Here is a 20,169-nt window from a genome sequence, read left to right as displayed (position 1 = left end):
GAATTGTGATACTCTGTTTATATTGAGTGATATTAATCAAAGTCGGAATAAATAGTATTTACGTTTTTTATCAAAAGTCAAAAGTCATCGAAATGAAAAACAAAGAAAATCTTTTTGTATTTTAAATTCTCCGACACGAGAAGGTTGTCACTCTAGATTGACGTTTCCAAAACATCCGCACATCTCGTAACGATTTCTAGTTAGCCTATTACGAAAATTTTGAACGTATTTGCTAATATTTTTCGTTTAATATTATACTTGATTTAAACACATTTTCCACGATATACTTAGGTATGATATAATACATTTTACGGTCTGCAAAGATGGAAGATAACAGTCCTCTCAAGGTGAACACACCTTGAGAATGGAATGTTGTAATCTTAAAGGCTAGACTATTCAGAATGAGGCGAAGAAAAATCGTATCGCATATTAAGTATATAGATAACACACAAAAAAAAAATTAAAAATAATTTCATGATGAAAACAAATTAAAAATACCCATTTAGTAGTACTAGTTTCCGAGATTTAAATTCAGATACTATACAAAATATGTTTATTAGAAAATCTCTACGACTGGTCAAAAAACTAAGTAAAAGATTCGGGATAACGTTATCGGACACTTGGTAATTCCACCGCGAATGCCGGATATGAACTTCCGAAGTCTGTGAATTTCATCCTTAAGTAAAGATACATCCTCTTTTTTATTACGTTTACAAATTTACTATCAGAAAATCTTTAAGGTGCATGATCAGATTAGAATCCGTACCGATCGTTTAATAACATCTTAGAAAATAATGTCGTAATTAGGTGATATCACAATCATTAATAGACAATCTTAATCTATCAGCGTGGTGTAGTGTCATCATATATATTTTATAGAAACGTCTGTTAAGATAAAAAGACTTCATATCACTTTAAGTATTTGTACCTATTTAATGTTGACACTTCTTGTTTGTGTTATTTAACAAATGTAAATATTTAACGCCCTAAGCCGAGAGCCGATCTCACAGGAAGCACCTTTAGAACGTGCGTATTTTCAATTCTTAAGTGGACTCCAATCATCTAGCTTGAGTCTCTGTATACGCACCCCTACCGGTGACGCTGTCCCTTGACATCGTAGTGTCAACAGTATATGATTATGTATTATTTATATTATTTAGAAATCTAAATAGAGTCAACAGATCAATTAATAAGATGGGCGGTTATATACTGACATGCCAATTACGTTATAATTTTAAAGATTACAAATAGATTAATGCTTTGTATAATTGACTAGTGGCCTGGCAGCACAAAAAACAACGGGTGCAATTTATTAATAAAAATATATATATCATATAAATGTAATTTAAACTCTATAACATTCCGGAATAATATATCATTCCACTATTGATTTTTTTAAATTTGGATCATTGGTTCCGTAGATTAACCTTACATACAAACAAACATTTTTTTTTTTTAATATAATTATAGCTAAGGCAAATTAAAATGTGTCATATTCTCGTATCGTTAATGCACAAAATTACAATGCTTTTTTCAGTTATATTTGTATTAACCGATATTAATCTGTGTACTTTGATCGTGAACATTAATTATATACATTATCATAATAATAAAACAACGATGAAATGAAAAATACATACGATATAGCTGAACCTGTTTTTGTAGATCTAGAATAATAAAACAAAATCAATACCTTAGACAAGTATTGAAAGCTATCGAAGTTCCAGTCACCGAGTTGCCTTGGAGTACGCATTCCGTTGAGCAGGAAATAATGATTTACCGATTATGATAAAATAATAATAATTTAACTACACACATATTACCGAATAGTGTACATTAGACTAGTGACATTTCGGAATTTTGATGTCTCTAAGGCCGCTCTGCATAAAGGAGTTCTGATATCCTTCTTAACAAATGCAATACGACGCTTACGTACACAAATAGAAATTACCACGATACGATAGCCTATCCTACCTAATAAAGTAAATGCGAAAGTAATTTTATTTGTTATGCTTTCATACCTCACTTACACAACTGATCACCATGAAATTGCATACACTTTGCCAGTAATACAGAAAAGATCATAGAGCACCTAACACCTGACCTCCTCCCTTAACACGCGGGGAAAGTCGCTGACGGAAGCTAGGTAATGATAATTTTATTAGCATCTGCGTTAGTTGCTCTTGTAATAAAAACTATCAGGTTGCTAGACTTGTGTGCAGTTTTTAATGTCTACCGTGAGAACTACTTGTTAAGGTCATTTAAATTTTTTTTTATTGCTTATTAACAAAGTGATTGACTCTATTAAAAAATAAACTTGACAAACCGTTTTTTAAACGTTCTATGTTCTTGTAATATAACTAAAAACTAAATAGAGATATTGAGAAACTCTCCATAAGTACAACTTTTTTTTATAATAAAATATACATTAATTTATGATTATGAGGTACATATATAAATATTTTATAGCCGAAATGTAGTCAATAAATTTGCAAAAAAACATACGACAACTATAGTAATTTCGTTCGACATAGGTAGCTGAAATATGACTTCTAATTAAGATAGAAATTCATCTCATATTGCATATGTAGTTTTTTGTGCTTTTGATCATTTAACTTATTATATACTAGCTGAACTCGGCTTTACACGCGCGAAATTTATATATAGCACACCAACCGTCATCTCCCATGTTTCCCAATCAAGGGGTAATAAAAAAATAATTATAAATTATTCTATGTCTTCCCCGAGGATTCAAACTACCACCACAGCAAATTTCATCTAAATCGGTTAAACGGTCTAAGCGTGAAGAGGTAACAGACAGAATTACTTTCGCAATTATACTATTAAGTATGGATAGGTATAATTAAAAAAACACGCAGTTACCGACGTTATTTATCTTACGTATTAAAACTCCACGAATAACTTCCGAGTATTTTATTTAACTATATTTTGAAATCAATGGCTTGCATATATGTATATTGCTTTCAAATTTTAAGTAATTTCATATTCTTCCATTATTTTTTTTTTATATACATACACAGAAGAATAAGAATGACATATTTACTTATGCATATCATAAAATGATTTTAAATATTTTTTTTTTAATCACGTAAGAAGATTATCTAATTACGGTCATATCATAATTATGTTATATAGAAGTATACTAACTGTCAATAAATTAAAATAATATTTAATTAATTTTTATCAATAATCAAGTCGTTAGTCTGGATATCGGCGACACCGGTAGGGGCGAGGGTCACGACCTCTTCAAATGAATTCGAGCTCGAAGCCCAGCGGCGTCATTCAATTGTCATTGATTACGACTCACAGAATCACTCAAACGTAATAATAGATGCAGCTGCTGGATATTACATAATGTACTTTACGTCCGCTTTATGATTTTTAGCATTGATTGTTAAATTATTTTAATCTACAGTTTTGTGGTTTTGCGGAAGAAATTCTTTTAGATCGGTCGATAGTTATAAAAATATATGCAATAATTTTAAAGTAAAGCCATAAATGTTATCAGCTCGTTACGTTCTTAAAAGGTTATATTATGGAGACACAATCTACCTACAAATTAAATTGCTAATACGTCAGTTCGACGTACGGTTTTGATTATGACGTCCGATCATGTATCGTCACGGATATGGCACCAATGGTCTATAATATTATGGTTTACACAATGCCATATAACCACTTTCACTTACCACGCCATAAAACTGTCGTCTATATTATGCATACCTTATACCAATATTTGTTTAACCGCGTACCCTCTAATATGTAGCAACTGTTATACTATGTAAATGTTAAATTTTATATAACATTATATTTAAAATTTAGACTTGTTTTATTATTGCATTAACGTCCTACCTAATATTCTAAATGCGAAAGTTAGCTTTTTTCTTTGTTACGCATTCATATCTTATACACTCAATCGATCATCTTGAAAATAATAAAGAACATAGCCTACCCATTAACACGTGTAAAGACACAACCCCCACCCCCTTCAAACACGAACGAAGCCGCAGGCGAAAACATAGTTTGTAATATTTTTCGATTAAAAGATGTTAGCGACAAGTTTATTTAATTGTCAATTTCTTCCAACGTATAGATTTTATTTTCGAATGAGTTACTTTTAGAACTAGTTTGTACATTTAGAGTTAGTTTTCAAATGATGTGTTTTTGTCGGTTGTTTAAAGATCAATCTTATAGTTTACAAGTAACAGATTACATAAGCGTCGTACTGCCATCACAAAACATGAAAAAAAACTCGAGTATACCGAGGTAAGCTACTTGGATTCTAAACAAGTTTAGTTTCTAGAAAATTCTGTGATTAAACTTCTCTTGCCTATAAGAGGAAGTGTTTTAAAGGAATCATTAGTTTGAAATATCACATATAATCGTTAAGCTATCACATAGCTTAACGATTTTCCTACATTGGTACAAAAAATATACCGAAGCTGTATATTTTCAAGAGTATCAGATATATTTAAAATTCACCTCACAAAGCAAGGGTTAGCCCTAACCAATGGTTAGAAAGCATCTAAACAATGAAGTCATGATCACGTTACATATATTAATACAATAATGGCATGAAAGTTTGATAGTTACTAAGAAAGTTTGTCCAAATTTCTCTACATGCCTTATAAAAGGTACATTGTAATAAGTGATTTGAATAATATTATAATATATATCATTGGAAAAAATAACAAATTTTAACAACAAACAACATTTGGTAGATCTATAAAGTTGATAGTAATTTGATCATGCAAGTCTCGTAACTAGTTTAATGACGTAATGAAAACGTCGAATAAAAGGCAAATATTGCTGTAACAATGCACTCTTGAACAGGTTTAAAAAAACTTATTTAGATATATTCCTCAATTATCTACAGGCTACACAGTAGATTATAATAAAATCAAATTATTATTTAGTCAAGTAGGCTCATAAAAATATGTATGCTCAATAATAATCAGTTAAATAAAAAATCAACTGACTGTGTGAGTTAAGCTTTTTTTCAAGAAATAAGTTTAAACTTTATTTTCAAAAAAGGCATTTTATTTTCATTATAAAAAAATATACTATTCTCGACTTGACATTTACATTATTTCATCAAAGCCGATATCGACTTTAAATTGAAATACCACAACGGTTTATCGATGATTGGTATTTACATATATTTTAATAAAATAATGGATAAACTAGATGAAGCTACCTAAACTTCAACCATAACGTAACAAATAATTCTCCCTTTATATTATTTTTGGTTTTACGCAAATTAACGCGTTTGAAATATTTGTTAGCGCATTAATTGTATCTTTCAAGTCAAGTGCGTGACACCAAAATGTATATATTATGTGTTGTTTTAAAAGACTTTGCATATGATCAGCGGTAATAATATTCAAAATGCATAATATATATTATTAGCCTTGCAGTAATGATACCTTGTGCGACCTCCACGCATGCTTTCTCGCACTTTCTACGTAACAACTACTGGTTTTTGCATATTTTTGCACAGCAATCTGGACATGTAGTACAGTTCCTTATACGTAACGAGTTTTCATTTTAATAATATTCACATACGAATAGTTCATTTTACGATTAAAAAATAAAAAATATTTATACCTACTTACTTATTTATAATGAAATAAATATAATGTTTCAATTATTTCATGTAGTTTCTTTATTTATTTTTTATATTGAAATATAATCCGATATACAGACGAAATATTATTTTCGTGAAGGAGACAATTGCGGTAGATATTTTAGATAGGTGGAAACTATCGGCTACTTCTAATCTAACTGCTACTAAGAATTCGTTCACGGAAAACTTCAATAACTGTTAATTGCTTTCAATGGCTAACCTATGATTCGAACTATGATCGATAGTCGGAACGCCAAGGTCAGCCTTACGTAATTGTAATATGCAATTGTGATGCTTCAGGAGTAAGCCGCGATGAATCGTCAAAATAATTAATAATGCGTACTTTTTTAGTTACGGGATTCGTTCAATCGTCATTCGTTTGACGGAAATGTGTTTGGTTTTCACGTCACCCGATAGCACACGCAGTAGATGGCAGAATTTGTATGACCGACGCGGCGTTAGGCGTGAACGAACAGAATATTAATTATCGAGTGCAGGAACAGGAAAGTTACACCCTAAACTATACGATATTCTAATTTTGTTATTCAACTATCTGGAACCATAGATTCATTAGTATACTTTACTTTTTACTAAAGATGGAGACTTTCTATATTTAGTCGAAAGGGTAGATATCGACCTCATAGTTTGGTTCAATTTTCCTGGAGTTTACCTGTTGGCAATAGCCGAAAAGGTGCTCGTCCTAAATAAATAAAATAGTATTTGCTCGGGCAACGTGTGTGTGGCGCGGCTGTAGTGACGTACCTGCGAGGCGGCCACGTGCGGCGGCACGGCGTGCACGGGGCGCGCGGGCCGCGCCGCCGCGCGCTGCAGCGACGCGCGCTTCACCGACACCATCAGCCACACGTCCTCCACGCGCTGGCACACCTGCGGACCGCTCTTAGTTAGCCCTTGTTCTTTCGATTTCGTGTAGATATTAATAAAAATACATTTCACATACACTGACCCCTAAGCAAACTAAGGTTAAGTCAGATAATGGCAGGAGTCCTCCCCTGCCGTTATCGAGGAGTACTATTTAATGTAGAAGATTGCACATAACGCCGACGCGCTCCGTGTTTGGCCAGCGACCGATGTTGAAACTAGATGTCAATTAATTCGGTTGTGGAGCGATTTCTGCTTTTTCTCGCGTTTGCTATTTACTTCGCCAATGGATGCACATTCATTTTAATTTCTGCTGTTATTTTCAGGACTTTTACAACGTAATTAATTGACATCTAGTTTCAAAATGCTCGAGAAATCACGCCGCATACTGTCACGTTTGCGTCGCATCGCCGTTCCACTCCGTCCACTGTCTGACCAAACATTTATTTCGTTTCGTTGATTCATACGTTAGACAATATAGAGTAACAAATGAACTAACCGAGAGAAAGACTGTAATGCACTACTGTTTTCATATATAGGTACTTGAATATGAACATAATGAAATGTTTTTAATATACAAAATATGCATGAAAATCTGTTGATCCAAATGGTGAAAGTTTCTGATAAAGCGTTCTTTTCTGTGAAGTATATTATGCTTATTTTTGCATGTTGCTATAATAGAAAATAATTATGTCAAATCGAAAATTATTAACAAGACCGGATTATAATCTGTATTTAATTTCATTTTTTTTTTAAGAGACCATCCCCTTGCGCAACTAACGCTCAATTTCCTATGATTTATCAAATACTTAATAATTTTCAATGTCATTTTTTGCAATTTATTAATTATTCAAATCAATAAAGTTAAAAAATCCAAATATATATATATATTTGTAATAAGTGACTTTCATATCGCATAATAAATCGTAAATCAGACGAGCGAGCAGTCGTCAGTCGTCAGTACCTGCGTGACGAGTGCGCGCGTCTCCTGCGTGGCGGAGTGCAGCAGCATGTCGCGGAAGGGCTCGGGCGCGTCGAGGCCGAAGCTCTTGGCGTCGTCCAGCAGCTTGTCCACGGCGAGCAGCCCGCCCTCGCCCGCTAGGATCTCCACGCCCGTCGCGCACCATTCGTTTGCCTGCAATTTGATTTACCTATTACCTACTTATGAATGACGCCCCATGGCAAAGGAAACGAAGGCGAGCGGGAGAACTTCGGTCCATAAACACTTTAGGCAGTGTAAGAATATATTCTCACTACATAGTGAGGCAGACGGAGCATAGCGTCTAGTCATATCTAACGATAGACGACTTGTCCGCCTTAACCATAAATATAAAACGGTCATTAAAATCTTAAAGAAACTTATAGTATACATTATAGAACTTAAAATACCTTATCTATCCTGTCCATTAGTTCTCTTGCTTTTATTAATAACATACTTCGTTTTTGTATTTTTTCTATCAATAATGAACTCGTTCGCCTCAATTCTTCGCATTTTGATTCTATATGGTCCACGGAGCTCAATGGATCTTTCATTAATTTTTCACCTATGAATATTTTAAAACTTTAATAATGAATAAATTCAATTTTTACATCACATTTTTTGTAAAAAGAATTACCTTCTTCGATCACTGATAAAGCGGCATCTAAATCACAGTTACATAGTTTTTCAAATTCATTTGCTTCTTGTATAAGGCCGTCGACTCTAACTGCTGTTTCACCTACTTCGGTCATATCGCACGCGTTCTTTAAATGAGAATCTAAAGTAGCCTAAATAAAAGAAAAAAAACAACATGTATATTATAAGTCAGAAAAAAATACAGGCCAACGAAAAAAAAAATTACAATACAATTGACACATAACCTCAAATTTAAAATTGTTGTTATTTATATGTAAATGTCTTGTAAACGTCAAATTGATTTATAGTACATATTTGTTTTAGATTACAATGACTTTAGATATAGTGTGCAATTTTAGAAAATGCAGAAAATCACTGTCGAGTCATGCGTGGGTGACGACTTGTTCCCATGCTTTTTGCATCGAACACGGTCAAAGGGAATTCAAAAGGAACGCAGAGAATTCTTTAACATGTCCTGCGTGTGGAAGTGAGTTGCGAGATAAATTTGATGTAATCCAAGCTGATCTCAAACCAAGCGAGACTTTTAAATCTATCGTTTTAGCGGGGATGAAACCAGATGTTATTATGGATATAGCTATGCGAGCAATGTCATTCTGGTCATACCAAGTTGAACAAGAAACTTTATATCAGGAGAGCGTAGCAAAACATTCTAAAGATAAACTTCAATGTTTGGAGGAAGTTAATACGCTAAATGTGCAGAAATTAAAAGCCGAGTTAGAAACGTGCAAACGTAAAGTAAATTCTTTACAGTCAGAATTCAATAAAAAACGGAAGCAAGCAGAAGAATTAACAGCTCGATTAGAAGAGAAAACGAGACAAATACAGAAGTTAACATTCCAACTCGATACTCAAAAGCGAAAAGAATTTCGATTGCCAAATTTCGAAGACAAAAATGACAATCAAGAGACATGTATTAATATTACAGAATTAGTTGGTAAAAGAGCCGCATCAGAAGCCTTCGTTTTCAAACCAATGAAAGATACTGACACGTCACGTCACTTGATATGCTCACCAAAAACTCCGTTGTTTGACTTTCGGCAAAAGAATAAACGGCCTGGTTTTCAATTTAAACCAATCCGATCATAAATAATTCACTTCAGTATGTTGTTATAAGTGTAATTACCTGCATTTGTTTAAAGTTTAATAAAAATGTTCGAAACATCAACCAATGGTTTAATTTCATTGAGTGTTTTTGCCAGAAACTGTCGAATTGTTTTTCAGTCTCTTCAAGTTGCACCAATAATCTGCGACAAATAATATTATATATTTAATAACATTATAAAATAAAAATACGTATATAAGTGATTTGTGATTTAATTATTCTTTACCTTTCAACAGCCGCTACATGGCTTATAATGTTATAAGTAAGATTTGGTTTTCGCACTTGTGTCAGCAGCTCCTCTCCTTGAGTAGTTGCCGACGATAGTTCAGTTTTTAAAGCTTTATATCTGAAAGAAAACAAACTTTTTATAGAACAATTATTACTATCTCGATATTATCTTGGTAATTTAAAATTTTTTTTTTTTTAATAAACATGAACAAGAAGAAAGTTTTTGTTTTTTGAAACTATGTATAGGTTTCATGACTCAGCTAATAAAATGAGAACAATATTTTACCTAGATTCTTGACATTCTAATAATTCTTTGGTTTGTGTGGGATCATTTCCCATGTCGCAGTCCACTATTTCGTGCATGAAGTCATCCAGTTTACTCGATATCTCTTTCATCAACGTTGAAAACTTCTCCAACGCCTGAAATTTATTTTTGTTTTTACAATAACCGCAAAAATGATTTGACTTGTTATAAAGTAAATATAATTCTCTCAGTATTTCGCAAGGCGATCAGCTCTTTACGAAACTTCCTATTTTATCCACTTATGTGATTCAGAGCGCAAGGGTGATACATCATTGAAAATATGTATATGTTCAAATAAGAGGTTTTAGTTATGTATTTAATTGTTGCAGAAACTTGAAAACTTTAACTACACTTACAATTCGCTGTTGAATCCACTCTGAATGTGAATACTGCAGTTCTCCGCCAAGGTCCGGCGTAAGTTGAGACCTGTCGAAGTGTTCGTACAACTCCTCCACGCAGGAACAAACCAGAACTCGGAAACGAAACTCCTCTTTGAACAGTTTATTGCTAACTTCGGATAAGGCTTTTTGGAGAAAACTTGCTGGTCGTAGTACATATACAGCGTGAATAATACCCGGAAAAAACTCCTGAAAGGAAATGAATATTTTGTTACTATAAACCAATCATTTCATCAGTTGAGATTGTATTTATTTCAGGTACAATATGGCAAAGATAACTAATAATTGTCTTCGAAAATGCTATGCTATGTATACGATAAATGCTAAACATCTCTTATAATTGTGTTTTCCTACTGCATTTTTGTAATATCCATTGAAAAGATGAGAGATATAAGTAGACGTACTAAATCACGTATACTAGTGATTACCTTTGGGTCACTTACCGATATTCGAAGTAGGACAGCCTTAACAGAATTCCACCTATCTTTTCTTCGATCTATTATTATATGGAATCCCATTTCAGCTTCTAATATACTGAAACAATATACAAATAGTTTTAGAAAATTAGAAACATAACAGTATTAGACTGTCTGGTTCCTTGAATTTGTCGTAACTATTTCTAACTTAAAAGTGATATTTCTCTTGTGATTAATGTAATTCTGTTAGTTTTCTCTATCATATGAGAAGTGTGAAGTGCTATCCATCTAGTTGGATAGTAAATCCGACACGACTGTGTCGCACGACGAATGTGTTCGCAGGACCAACAGCTTAAGGTGCTCTTCGAGGCATGGGAGTGTACACACTTCCAACATATAGACTCTGGGTTGTTGCTGAGAATTTTTAGACCGAAAAACCAAAAACCTTTTTATCGGCTCGATTTTATCGGTTTTATAGGCTTGAATGCAGAACCTCGTGTTCTGTGGCCTTATAACTGGCCACTCGACCAACGAGGTAGACAGACTAAATATACCTACTACCATTATGAATAGATCTTTCAAATGTTTTATAGTTATTTTATTTCGAATGCGTGAATCGGTAGCAGTAACAGAATTAGAAAACTATATATATTATATACCTATATAAGTGTGTGCGAGTATTCGGCTACATTTTATAAATACAAACGACTTCGTTAAAGTCAAGAGATTAACAGGGATAGAAATACTTGCATAATGTAAATTTTGTATTTTTGAAGGTAAAAATTCACATTTTATAGAAAAAAGTATCGTTGAAATATAACTAATTATTCGTATTCAACAAGTGATGACATGGAATTCTAATAATTACTTACGAGGGCACAGAGGTGAGGTAGAGAAGGAGGCGGCGATACTCGGCGGCGGATAGTACGTGGAAGTTGTTGTTGTCGGGGAATGTGATGAGTGGGCGATGGTCGCGCGCCAGCCCGCCCGTCGCCAGCGCGTACTGCGGGAGCAGCAACTCGCCCACGCTGCGACCGTCCTCGCCGTCGCTGCCGCACCCATCGCACTCCGCTTCTGAAACACCCATCGATATAACTTTTAGCATTTTGCGTTAAAATATAAATTCTTACCATTATTTATTATCATTTTTTGTATATTGTATATGTGTGAAAGTGTTCACATAAAAATTTAAGGGGTTTTTAATAGATTTTTCGTATACAATATTTAAATTTATTTCGGTTAGGAATATAACAATTAGAAAAAAGTAGTAAAATTATCTATGTTTAAATTCCACTGTTTTTTATTTATTTCATTACCACGCCAGAAGTCTATGATAGAGTAGAGTAATCTATGCTGGAGGACTCTGTAGTAATAATCAGTAAAATAAAGCGAAAGAACAGTTCAACAGGACTCCATAACTCATTGTTGATAATTATACCATTTCTAAATATAAAAAAGAAATTGGGACAACAAAGCTTTTAAATCATAGAATCTAAAATAATTGCTGCATAAAGTGTAATTGTACGCTCAAATGTAAGTTAGAGCTATTCTATAAGAACAGACTCGCCTAACATGATGAAATGTTAGAAAGTAATAAGCGACATTTGCTTCAAATGGTTTTAATCATTTTAATTAATACTAGATAAAAATCCAGCTTCTAACAAATACGGTTAAACATTTACTTTTTATATAACGTTACAAATGTTGTGATTATCAAACATCTATATTTTCTAATTTGGTGGTGAAAAGTAACTAAAAATCATTACTTTTAACGACATATAATTGTGGATACGTTTCGATCGGGTCTATCGTAGACAACGAAATTATTAAAATAGATATTTTGAGGATAAACACATGAAAATCACGTATGACAGTAAGATGCTTTTCAATATTTTACGAGTGAGATCCGAACTAAGATCTTACAGAAACACTGCTGCTAACAATAATATCAAGTGAATTACTTTAGAACAAAGCATTTTCTTTAATCACACCACAGCGCTTTGATTTCGTTACGAACGACATACGCATGCCTCTAACGTTTACTTATCTTCTTAAATAATCGTAAATCCGAAAAATCTAATCTTATAATCAAATTCTATTCTGGGCGTATTCTTTTAGTGAGTATATCTGACTGAGTGACTAGCTTATAGTTGCTAAACACGCGATCGGCTCTAGGGAAACGACAACAATTTATAAGGTCCCATTTGAAATCGGATATAATCGCCAACTCCATGAAATAGTTTTCGTATTAATTAATTCGACAAATAATGACTATATTGTTAAGTAAAAGTAGTATTTTTTGAATACTGTAGGTAGGCGGACGGGCAAATGGGCCTAAAGTAATGATAAGTGCTCACCATCGCCCCATGACGTAGTAAGAAGTATTAACCTCTTCTTTGCATCGCCAACGCGCCGCCAAACTTGGGAGTAGTTATGTCACTTTTGGCGGTAGTTAGTAGTAGGTACACAACAATACTTATTCTTGTTATTTAGCAATAGAATATCTGATGGGTGTGTATCATTCATCAAATAAATAAAAGTCACAATAAAAACGATATTCATATATATTTTCCTCATATCTTAATAATACTTATAGTCGAATTTCGACTATTACAATAAATGTACTGAAAGCGTATAACAAAATCGATATTATTTTAGTTAATTCTAACACACGCAGTCATCGTTACTCATCATTAATCACATCTTGATATACCGAGCACTGTATCCACATTTGAATGTAAAATCGATGACTAGCAATATATCAAACAGGTAACAAAACATCCAGTAGCAGCAATGTTAGCTTATAGTATACAAGCGAATATAGAAAAACCACAATACTCGTATCCATCGACGTCAGTGAAAATGGGTTAGAGTTCTATTAAGCTGGAACAATTTAAAAAAAAACAGGTGACAATATCTGTAAATACATATTGACATTGATTAAATAATAAAAAACAATCTATTTAAAAAACACTAACGAAGAATTGTCGATGTGACGTTATATTTTAAGGAATAATTATTACCCGTAAGGGTCAAAATCCAATCACACTTTAACGCGACCCAAAAACCTTTCAACAATTGAGGCTTATCTATACTATTTTATACAGGTTAAGATTTTTCTTTTGTTTGTTAGTTCGGTTTGAACATTTTTGTGTTAGCCCATTTATAGAGAAAGGTTATATAATATATCACGCTATAAATCTTGGCCACAAAAATGTGGCTGCGGTGGTCAATCTTAAGGGTTGATGAACTACGAAGGAGATACACACAGGACATACAGGATAACTTTTCATACAATCAGAGGGAAAATAATGTAGTGGCATTGTTTTTTAGACAAGTTTTATTTAAACCAGCGACTCAAATTTGCCCGACCGTGTTTCGAACCCAGGACATCGGATCCACAGATTTAACATTTATTAAGAGCATTTTTCGTCATATTTCAATACATATACTTCCTAATGTAATGTTTAACATAAGATAATAATGTAAGAAATTACTAACAAGTTGAATTCCGTGACCCGTTCTGTAATCTTAATGAGTTTATCCATTACAGAGTTCATTGAACTAGCTAATTCAATACAATGTACTGAACGGGTTTTCGGAGGTAATATTTATTACTTTATGAATACCCAGACTAATATTATGTGAAAATTTATAACAACCTCTATTATTCCGTTGCCTCCGCTCCGTGATCAATGTATAACAGAAACCATTATTTTAAAACACATACTTTAATATTACATAGCACTCAATTTATTTTTATTTGCACAACTAGTTTCCTAAATAATTGATCGTTAAATGTTATTGGAATGAAATGCAACAGAAGAAAAAAAATATTAGTCTCAAGATAGTCACGAGAAAATGTAACAATCCAAGATAATAAGAGACTATTAAATCTCCTTGGTAGCAACCAGTAATATTTATATAGCATAGATACTCCAGCAAGATTGGTATCTAAACAATTACTAGAAATAATGTGGATACAGTAGAAGGGCTCAAATCAATCGAATAGAAACTACATATTATATTTACATGTTATATTTACTTGAGCCCTATTGTAATATCACCATTTAAAGTAGTGCTTGTTTTTGATTCCCGCTAAAAAATAATTCGACTGATGTTAACCGATATACACGTATACTCTATTCCAACCATAACAGGCAACCATAAAAAAAGACAAATAAACAACATTTGACAGCAAATTGACGCGATATCATTGGTCGCGAGCTTGATTCATGTATGATATTCAATATAGATTTGAGAAATAATGGCGTTTTGAACGTCAACTAAACTGTTATCGGAATGTAGGAAGTAAAATTAAAGAGGAAACAAGTAGTTAAGTGCGATGGTGTTGTTATATAAATAAATATATATTAATCATAAGCTCTTAATAGTGAAAATATAGCTGAGTTATTAGTAAATCGCATTAAATACGTAAATCTAAGGTTTGTTTATCTTTTTTCTTACTTACATTGGAATAGGCTATAGTTTAGTTCTTTCTCGTCTGAACTATTCAGTACGTGATTGATTACAAACGGTTTAATGACTTATAACACAAATGATTTATACAATAAGTATCTCATCGCAAAAGAACACAGTCATTTTGTGTAATAATCTCAATAAATATCTCCGGCTACAACAATTCATGCACCGGTCATTGCATGTAGGTAACTTAAGATATATTAACCGTCACTGTTATATTGCATCCAACTATAATGCTCAGCCTTATTACTGGAGCAAAAAGTGGTCGATATAACGTCTTGTACTTGTACAGCTATGTCGGTAATAATGACTGTTTGGTTTATAACTGTTACGGAGATGTAAAAACATTGTAATTTACACTATACATACATATACATATATTCTATATATAAATACATTTCATCAAACTCAATCTCAAACTCCTTTATTCAATATAGAAGCATTACACTTACTTATTGATAGTCAAATTAAACACTACCTATCTTGACTAAACACCAACCGAAATCAAGGAACAAACGCCGTCATGTTGTATGTGGGGAATATCATTACGAAATTAAATGCACATGTATTATTTATTTATTTCATTCAACTATTACAATAAAAACATTTTAATTCATTACATTTTTTTCAATTCGTTGTAAAACCCGTGAGAATACTTAAATGTTCAAACAATACATACTTAAGTAAGTATTTATAATTTTTATTGTTTTAACTTGTTTTTTGCCAGACTCGTATTTTCTATTCATTAATTTTGGAAGTGTTTCCGAAATTTTAAGTAAGTAAATTGAACTTATAACGCATCGAATTAATATTATTAGATGTAACTATCAATTAAAATAATAGCTAAAAGGTTTTCTTTTAGCTATTATTAAAAGCAGCTCCTATCCAGAAAAATAATTTCAACTCTAATACTTTACCCATATTATTTTAACCCACGAGTTATTTTTTCACCTATTAACATAATTACGAGCATATTTATTATAGTTATACAAACAACGCAAACCAATTATCAGAGTTTTACATACACGTTGGAACGAAATTAACCTTGCTATCGTGTTAGTTAAATAGGATTTAAAGTAATAGTTCATCGTATTTATTTAATTATCTCGATAGATTATAGTGTAATATTGATTGAATGCATGTAGAAAAACAAAACTTACATAAATATGAATAGTTAATAAAATGTTAACAAGGTATATAGTATAATCAGTACTTATCATTGTAAAATGTTTAAGAAAGTATTTATGCAATATTTAATATTTTAGCCGGATCACTCTTACGTTAAAACTGATTTCTTTAACAAACTGAAACGCTATTGCAAGGTCGGACTAGATTTTCCCGTCGGCGACAGTGAGAAATTACCGGCAGCGTTCTCAATTACGATTCAACATAATACAATCCCAGGTTGTTTACTTATGTTGAATTTATATTTAATAGGAAAACAGAAGATTTATAACGTATACAGTTGTAAGATACATCTTCAAATCATATCAATATTACAATGCGAAGGTTTGTTTTCTATGTTTGTTACTAATTATGCTCTTACTGTAATAAAAATTTGGACACTTGTCAAATATATCGGATCTATTTATTAATCGTCATTTTTTTTTAATAATTGTCCTTTTTTTTAATTGGGATTTGTTAATCATAAAAAAATAGTAGTGACTAAAATTATTGTTTTTATTTACACTAAGCGATGCAAAACGACAACTGCTTACAACAGCAGAGTTTATAAGTTTATATAACTTTACGAAGTAAAATCTTTATTACCATAAGAATTATTGACTTTAAGTTCTTAAATACATACAAATATGAATTAAAAATAGTTACTGTATAAATCGTGAATGCGTTGGATGCCGGCAAGAATGCTAGCAGCATTTCTCCATTTATTTTATTGAATTCACTATTAACGGATTTGTGAACATCAAATTAAGTACCTACAGCTGTCATCGTTAACAGCATATGCATCTTTAAAACGTCAGTTTTTATAGTATCAATAAATTCATACATCTATGGTATTAAATGCGAAAGTAACTCTGTCTGTTACTTCTTCAAGCTCAAACCTTGGTATGAAGATAATTTTTTAAATCAGTCGTCGAGGATGTAAAATGTGAGTTTGTGTGCCATACGTAAAGTTTTATAAATTTCGCACGGGTAAAGCCGCAGGTTCAACTAGTTTTATATAAATTATTAAAAAAACTAGTGCATAACAGAAATAAACTTGAAATATTTGTAATAGCTTTCATAATGCATATTTAATTGCTTGTAATCTTAATTTTTGACGTAGCTAGCATTTCATTTATATTTAATGTTGTGTAGATATAGCAACATTTTACGGAAATTCAATCAATATTATATTTATGTAATATATATAAAAGAACATTACTTACTATATTAATCTTTCTTTTAATCGTTACCATATACGGAACATTCAGAACAAGTAACAATTATACGCAACGCATTTAAAAAAAATCTTTTTCTAAAATAATATTCAAACTTCCAAAGACTTTTCTGATTCTGATGTCTACATAATATATGCACAAAATTCACTTGCCTATTTTCTGGCCTTTTATGAAGATATTAAACCGCATGTGCGCAATGGCGAGACGATATTTAATTCGACACATCGCGTGCGCTCGCGCCGTACGCTCGAAGCGCTGTCAGAGATATATCTGAAGAATTGCAGATGCTGCAGTTTCACACACTCGAGAAATAGACCATATTGTTATATACCAACTAAATCAAAAGTTTAATGATATTCACATGAGAAAAAAAAAACACTAAAACTTATCAGCTGTTATTACTAATTACGTGTTTTGTATTAACAGTTGTTAATATGAATTTAATTATGTATCGTTAACGTTACTGTCTGTATGTTTCTACATTGTTTTTGCTTTATCGTTTGCATCTATTCTATACTTTATTCTAATTGTGATTGTAACAATGGGACCGATTTAGCTACGCAAAAGCGATAAAATATTATCGAACGATTTTTAAATTCCTAATAGTTTTTTAAGTGTAGCCAGTCTTAAATATAACAAATCATTATTTTTTTTTAATATAAGTTTTAGTTTGAGGGCGTCAATTCAAATACATTTGATTATTATGCGTCAAATATCGTTGTTCACATATTATAGATCATTACAATAATAACAGTATATTACCATTGAATCCGAAGCACTGCATACTTCTGCGCACGCGACAACAAGCGCCGGCCGCAATGCTCATACTAGTGTTGTCACACTCGGCCGTCATTATGTCAATCGGTAACCTTGACTTACGACCTCACTTCACTGGCACAATATACACCTTATCACAATAACATAAAGCATTAAATATGTAGGTATATAGATATTTAGCACGTTATGCTCGCTCAACCGCAACCGATGCTATGAAATTTGAAGCATTTGTCGGAACGTTATCAATGGCATGCCATCAATCGATCGATAGCTACGGATCAATATGAGATGATTCCGTTATCAACAATGTCAGTTAATATAATACCGTTATCAATTACCCAAAATTATTATTATTAGAATGCACAAAAATGCCGATTTTATTTAAAAATGTTTTAAATAAAATTTTTTTGGGATTTTTATTTAACTTTATTAAATCCATCATCGTGGCCCAGCTGACTCGTTGAATCGACATCTTCGACGAAACGTTAAATAATAATATTTTGAACACTTATAGTAGTAATATTTCAAAATGTATATTAGTAGTACAATTTCATTTAACTTATCGAAAAACCAATTTAGTAATAAGCATGTACCTACATACATATAGCTTGAAATTTACTGAATTGCTTGAAAAAAAATCGGAATTATTTTACGTAAACGTGGGTGTTCCAAAGATTATATAAAATTTAATCAATGTCTAAGAGATCGCATCGAAGCAAAGATGAGTGTTTCTCCTACTCAACTAACCAAAGATAATTCAGACAAGATAAAATTATATTATTGTATTTCTAAATAATGGCTACGCAGTCCTGTCTGTGTGACTAGCGTGGGTACCACCAACCAACCATTTTTTACCGCTAAACGGTAATGTTTTGTATTGCTGCGTTCCAGTTTGGAGGGTATTTGAAGATAGTGGAAGAAGTGACCACTTGCCAACACGTGGTCAATTTACCAGGAAAATCCTAAATATAAACATGTAATAATAATACTGGTCGTTCATATATTTATTTGGCGAAAATAGAGTATCTATAATAGAGCCAAAAATATTAATTGGTTCCGACGAGAAAAACGAGGGCACAGAACTGCGGAATGTGCCGCAAACAGAATGGAACGACAGTTATTAACTTCTAAACGAGTAAACAAAACGTCGGGATCGACAACTTGGACAGCAGATCAATATTAGGTACATTTCATACATTTCAAAAAATCTATATTTACATTTTATTTAGATACTTAAAACAATTTCAATTTGCGTTTTTTATTTATTATGTTTTGTTAAGAGAAGTGGTATCACAATAGATTTTAGGTATTAAATCTTATGTCTATCCTTGGGGTTCAAGTCTGCTTCATAGCAAATGTCATAAATACGATTCAATGGCGATAGCGTAACAGACTAAAAGACAGTTACTTTTACATTTACAACATCAGTACAAATTATATATAGAACTCACGTTATATTCCAGATAAAATCTTGTAATGTAAATAAATAAGAAAAATATATATTCAAAGCAAACATCTATCCCGCGATATACAATGGTCAATGATACAATGTACATACTTTAAAAAACAAGGCATTACAAAAGAAGTTCGTTTCATCGTTTGAAGTTGCTTTTAAAATATTTATAAAGTTTTGAGTTCATTTATTCTCTTTGTAGACATTGTGCAACAGTAGTGTCATCCTTACAATATTTCAGACGGAATAACCTGATAACGTCCATGAAAATTTATGAGAAACTTTCTTTGAAAACTTAACGTAATAAAGTAAATGTAAACAAGACGAGGCCCCACAACTTGGACTGGTCCAGGTGACCCACATTTGTATTTAAACAACCAACTTGAAAACAAAAATGAAATTGAATTTTAGTTACAAAACTGCGCATCGTAAATTAAACATGTTT

General features: G+C 32.2%; 1 protein-coding gene across 8 annotated transcripts in view; it reads right to left on the bottom strand.

The window, feature by feature from the left end:
• Positions 1–20,169, bottom strand: part of LOC113401434 (guanine nucleotide exchange factor DBS-like) — a 79,522-nt gene that overhangs the window by 34,311 nt on the left and 25,042 nt on the right. For 7 of the 8 annotated variants that reach the window (XR_003369134.2, XM_026641382.2, XM_026641377.2 and 4 more), the window contains exons 2-11: positions 11,483–11,684; positions 10,638–10,728; positions 10,153–10,383; positions 9,779–9,912; positions 9,491–9,610; positions 9,286–9,406; positions 8,143–8,293; positions 7,916–8,070; positions 7,491–7,661; positions 6,410–6,532 (exon numbers count right to left, since the gene is read on the bottom strand). Coding sequence is in view for 7 of the 8 variants with exons in the window: in XM_026641382.2 (XP_026497167.2) it covers positions 6,410–6,532; positions 7,491–7,661; positions 7,916–8,070; positions 8,143–8,293; positions 9,286–9,406; positions 9,491–9,610; positions 9,779–9,912; positions 10,153–10,383; positions 10,638–10,728; positions 11,483–11,684 (1,499 nt within the window). In the remaining variant the exon portion in view is untranslated. Of the gene's footprint in view, positions 1–6,409; positions 6,533–7,490; positions 7,662–7,915; positions 8,071–8,142; positions 8,294–9,285; positions 9,407–9,490; positions 9,611–9,778; positions 9,913–10,152; positions 10,384–10,637; positions 10,729–11,482; positions 11,685–18,256; positions 18,388–20,169 lie in introns of those variants that run through there. The other variant, XM_026641378.2, reaches the window with a different exon arrangement.

Source organism: Vanessa tameamea, chromosome 2, assembly GCF_037043105.1.
Source record: "Vanessa tameamea isolate UH-Manoa-2023 chromosome 2, ilVanTame1 primary haplotype, whole genome shotgun sequence".
Classification (NCBI taxonomy): domain Eukaryota; kingdom Metazoa; phylum Arthropoda; class Insecta; order Lepidoptera; family Nymphalidae; genus Vanessa; species Vanessa tameamea.
The sequence above is the reverse complement of the archived record's forward strand: the minus strand, read 5'-3'. Positions and strand labels throughout refer to the sequence as shown.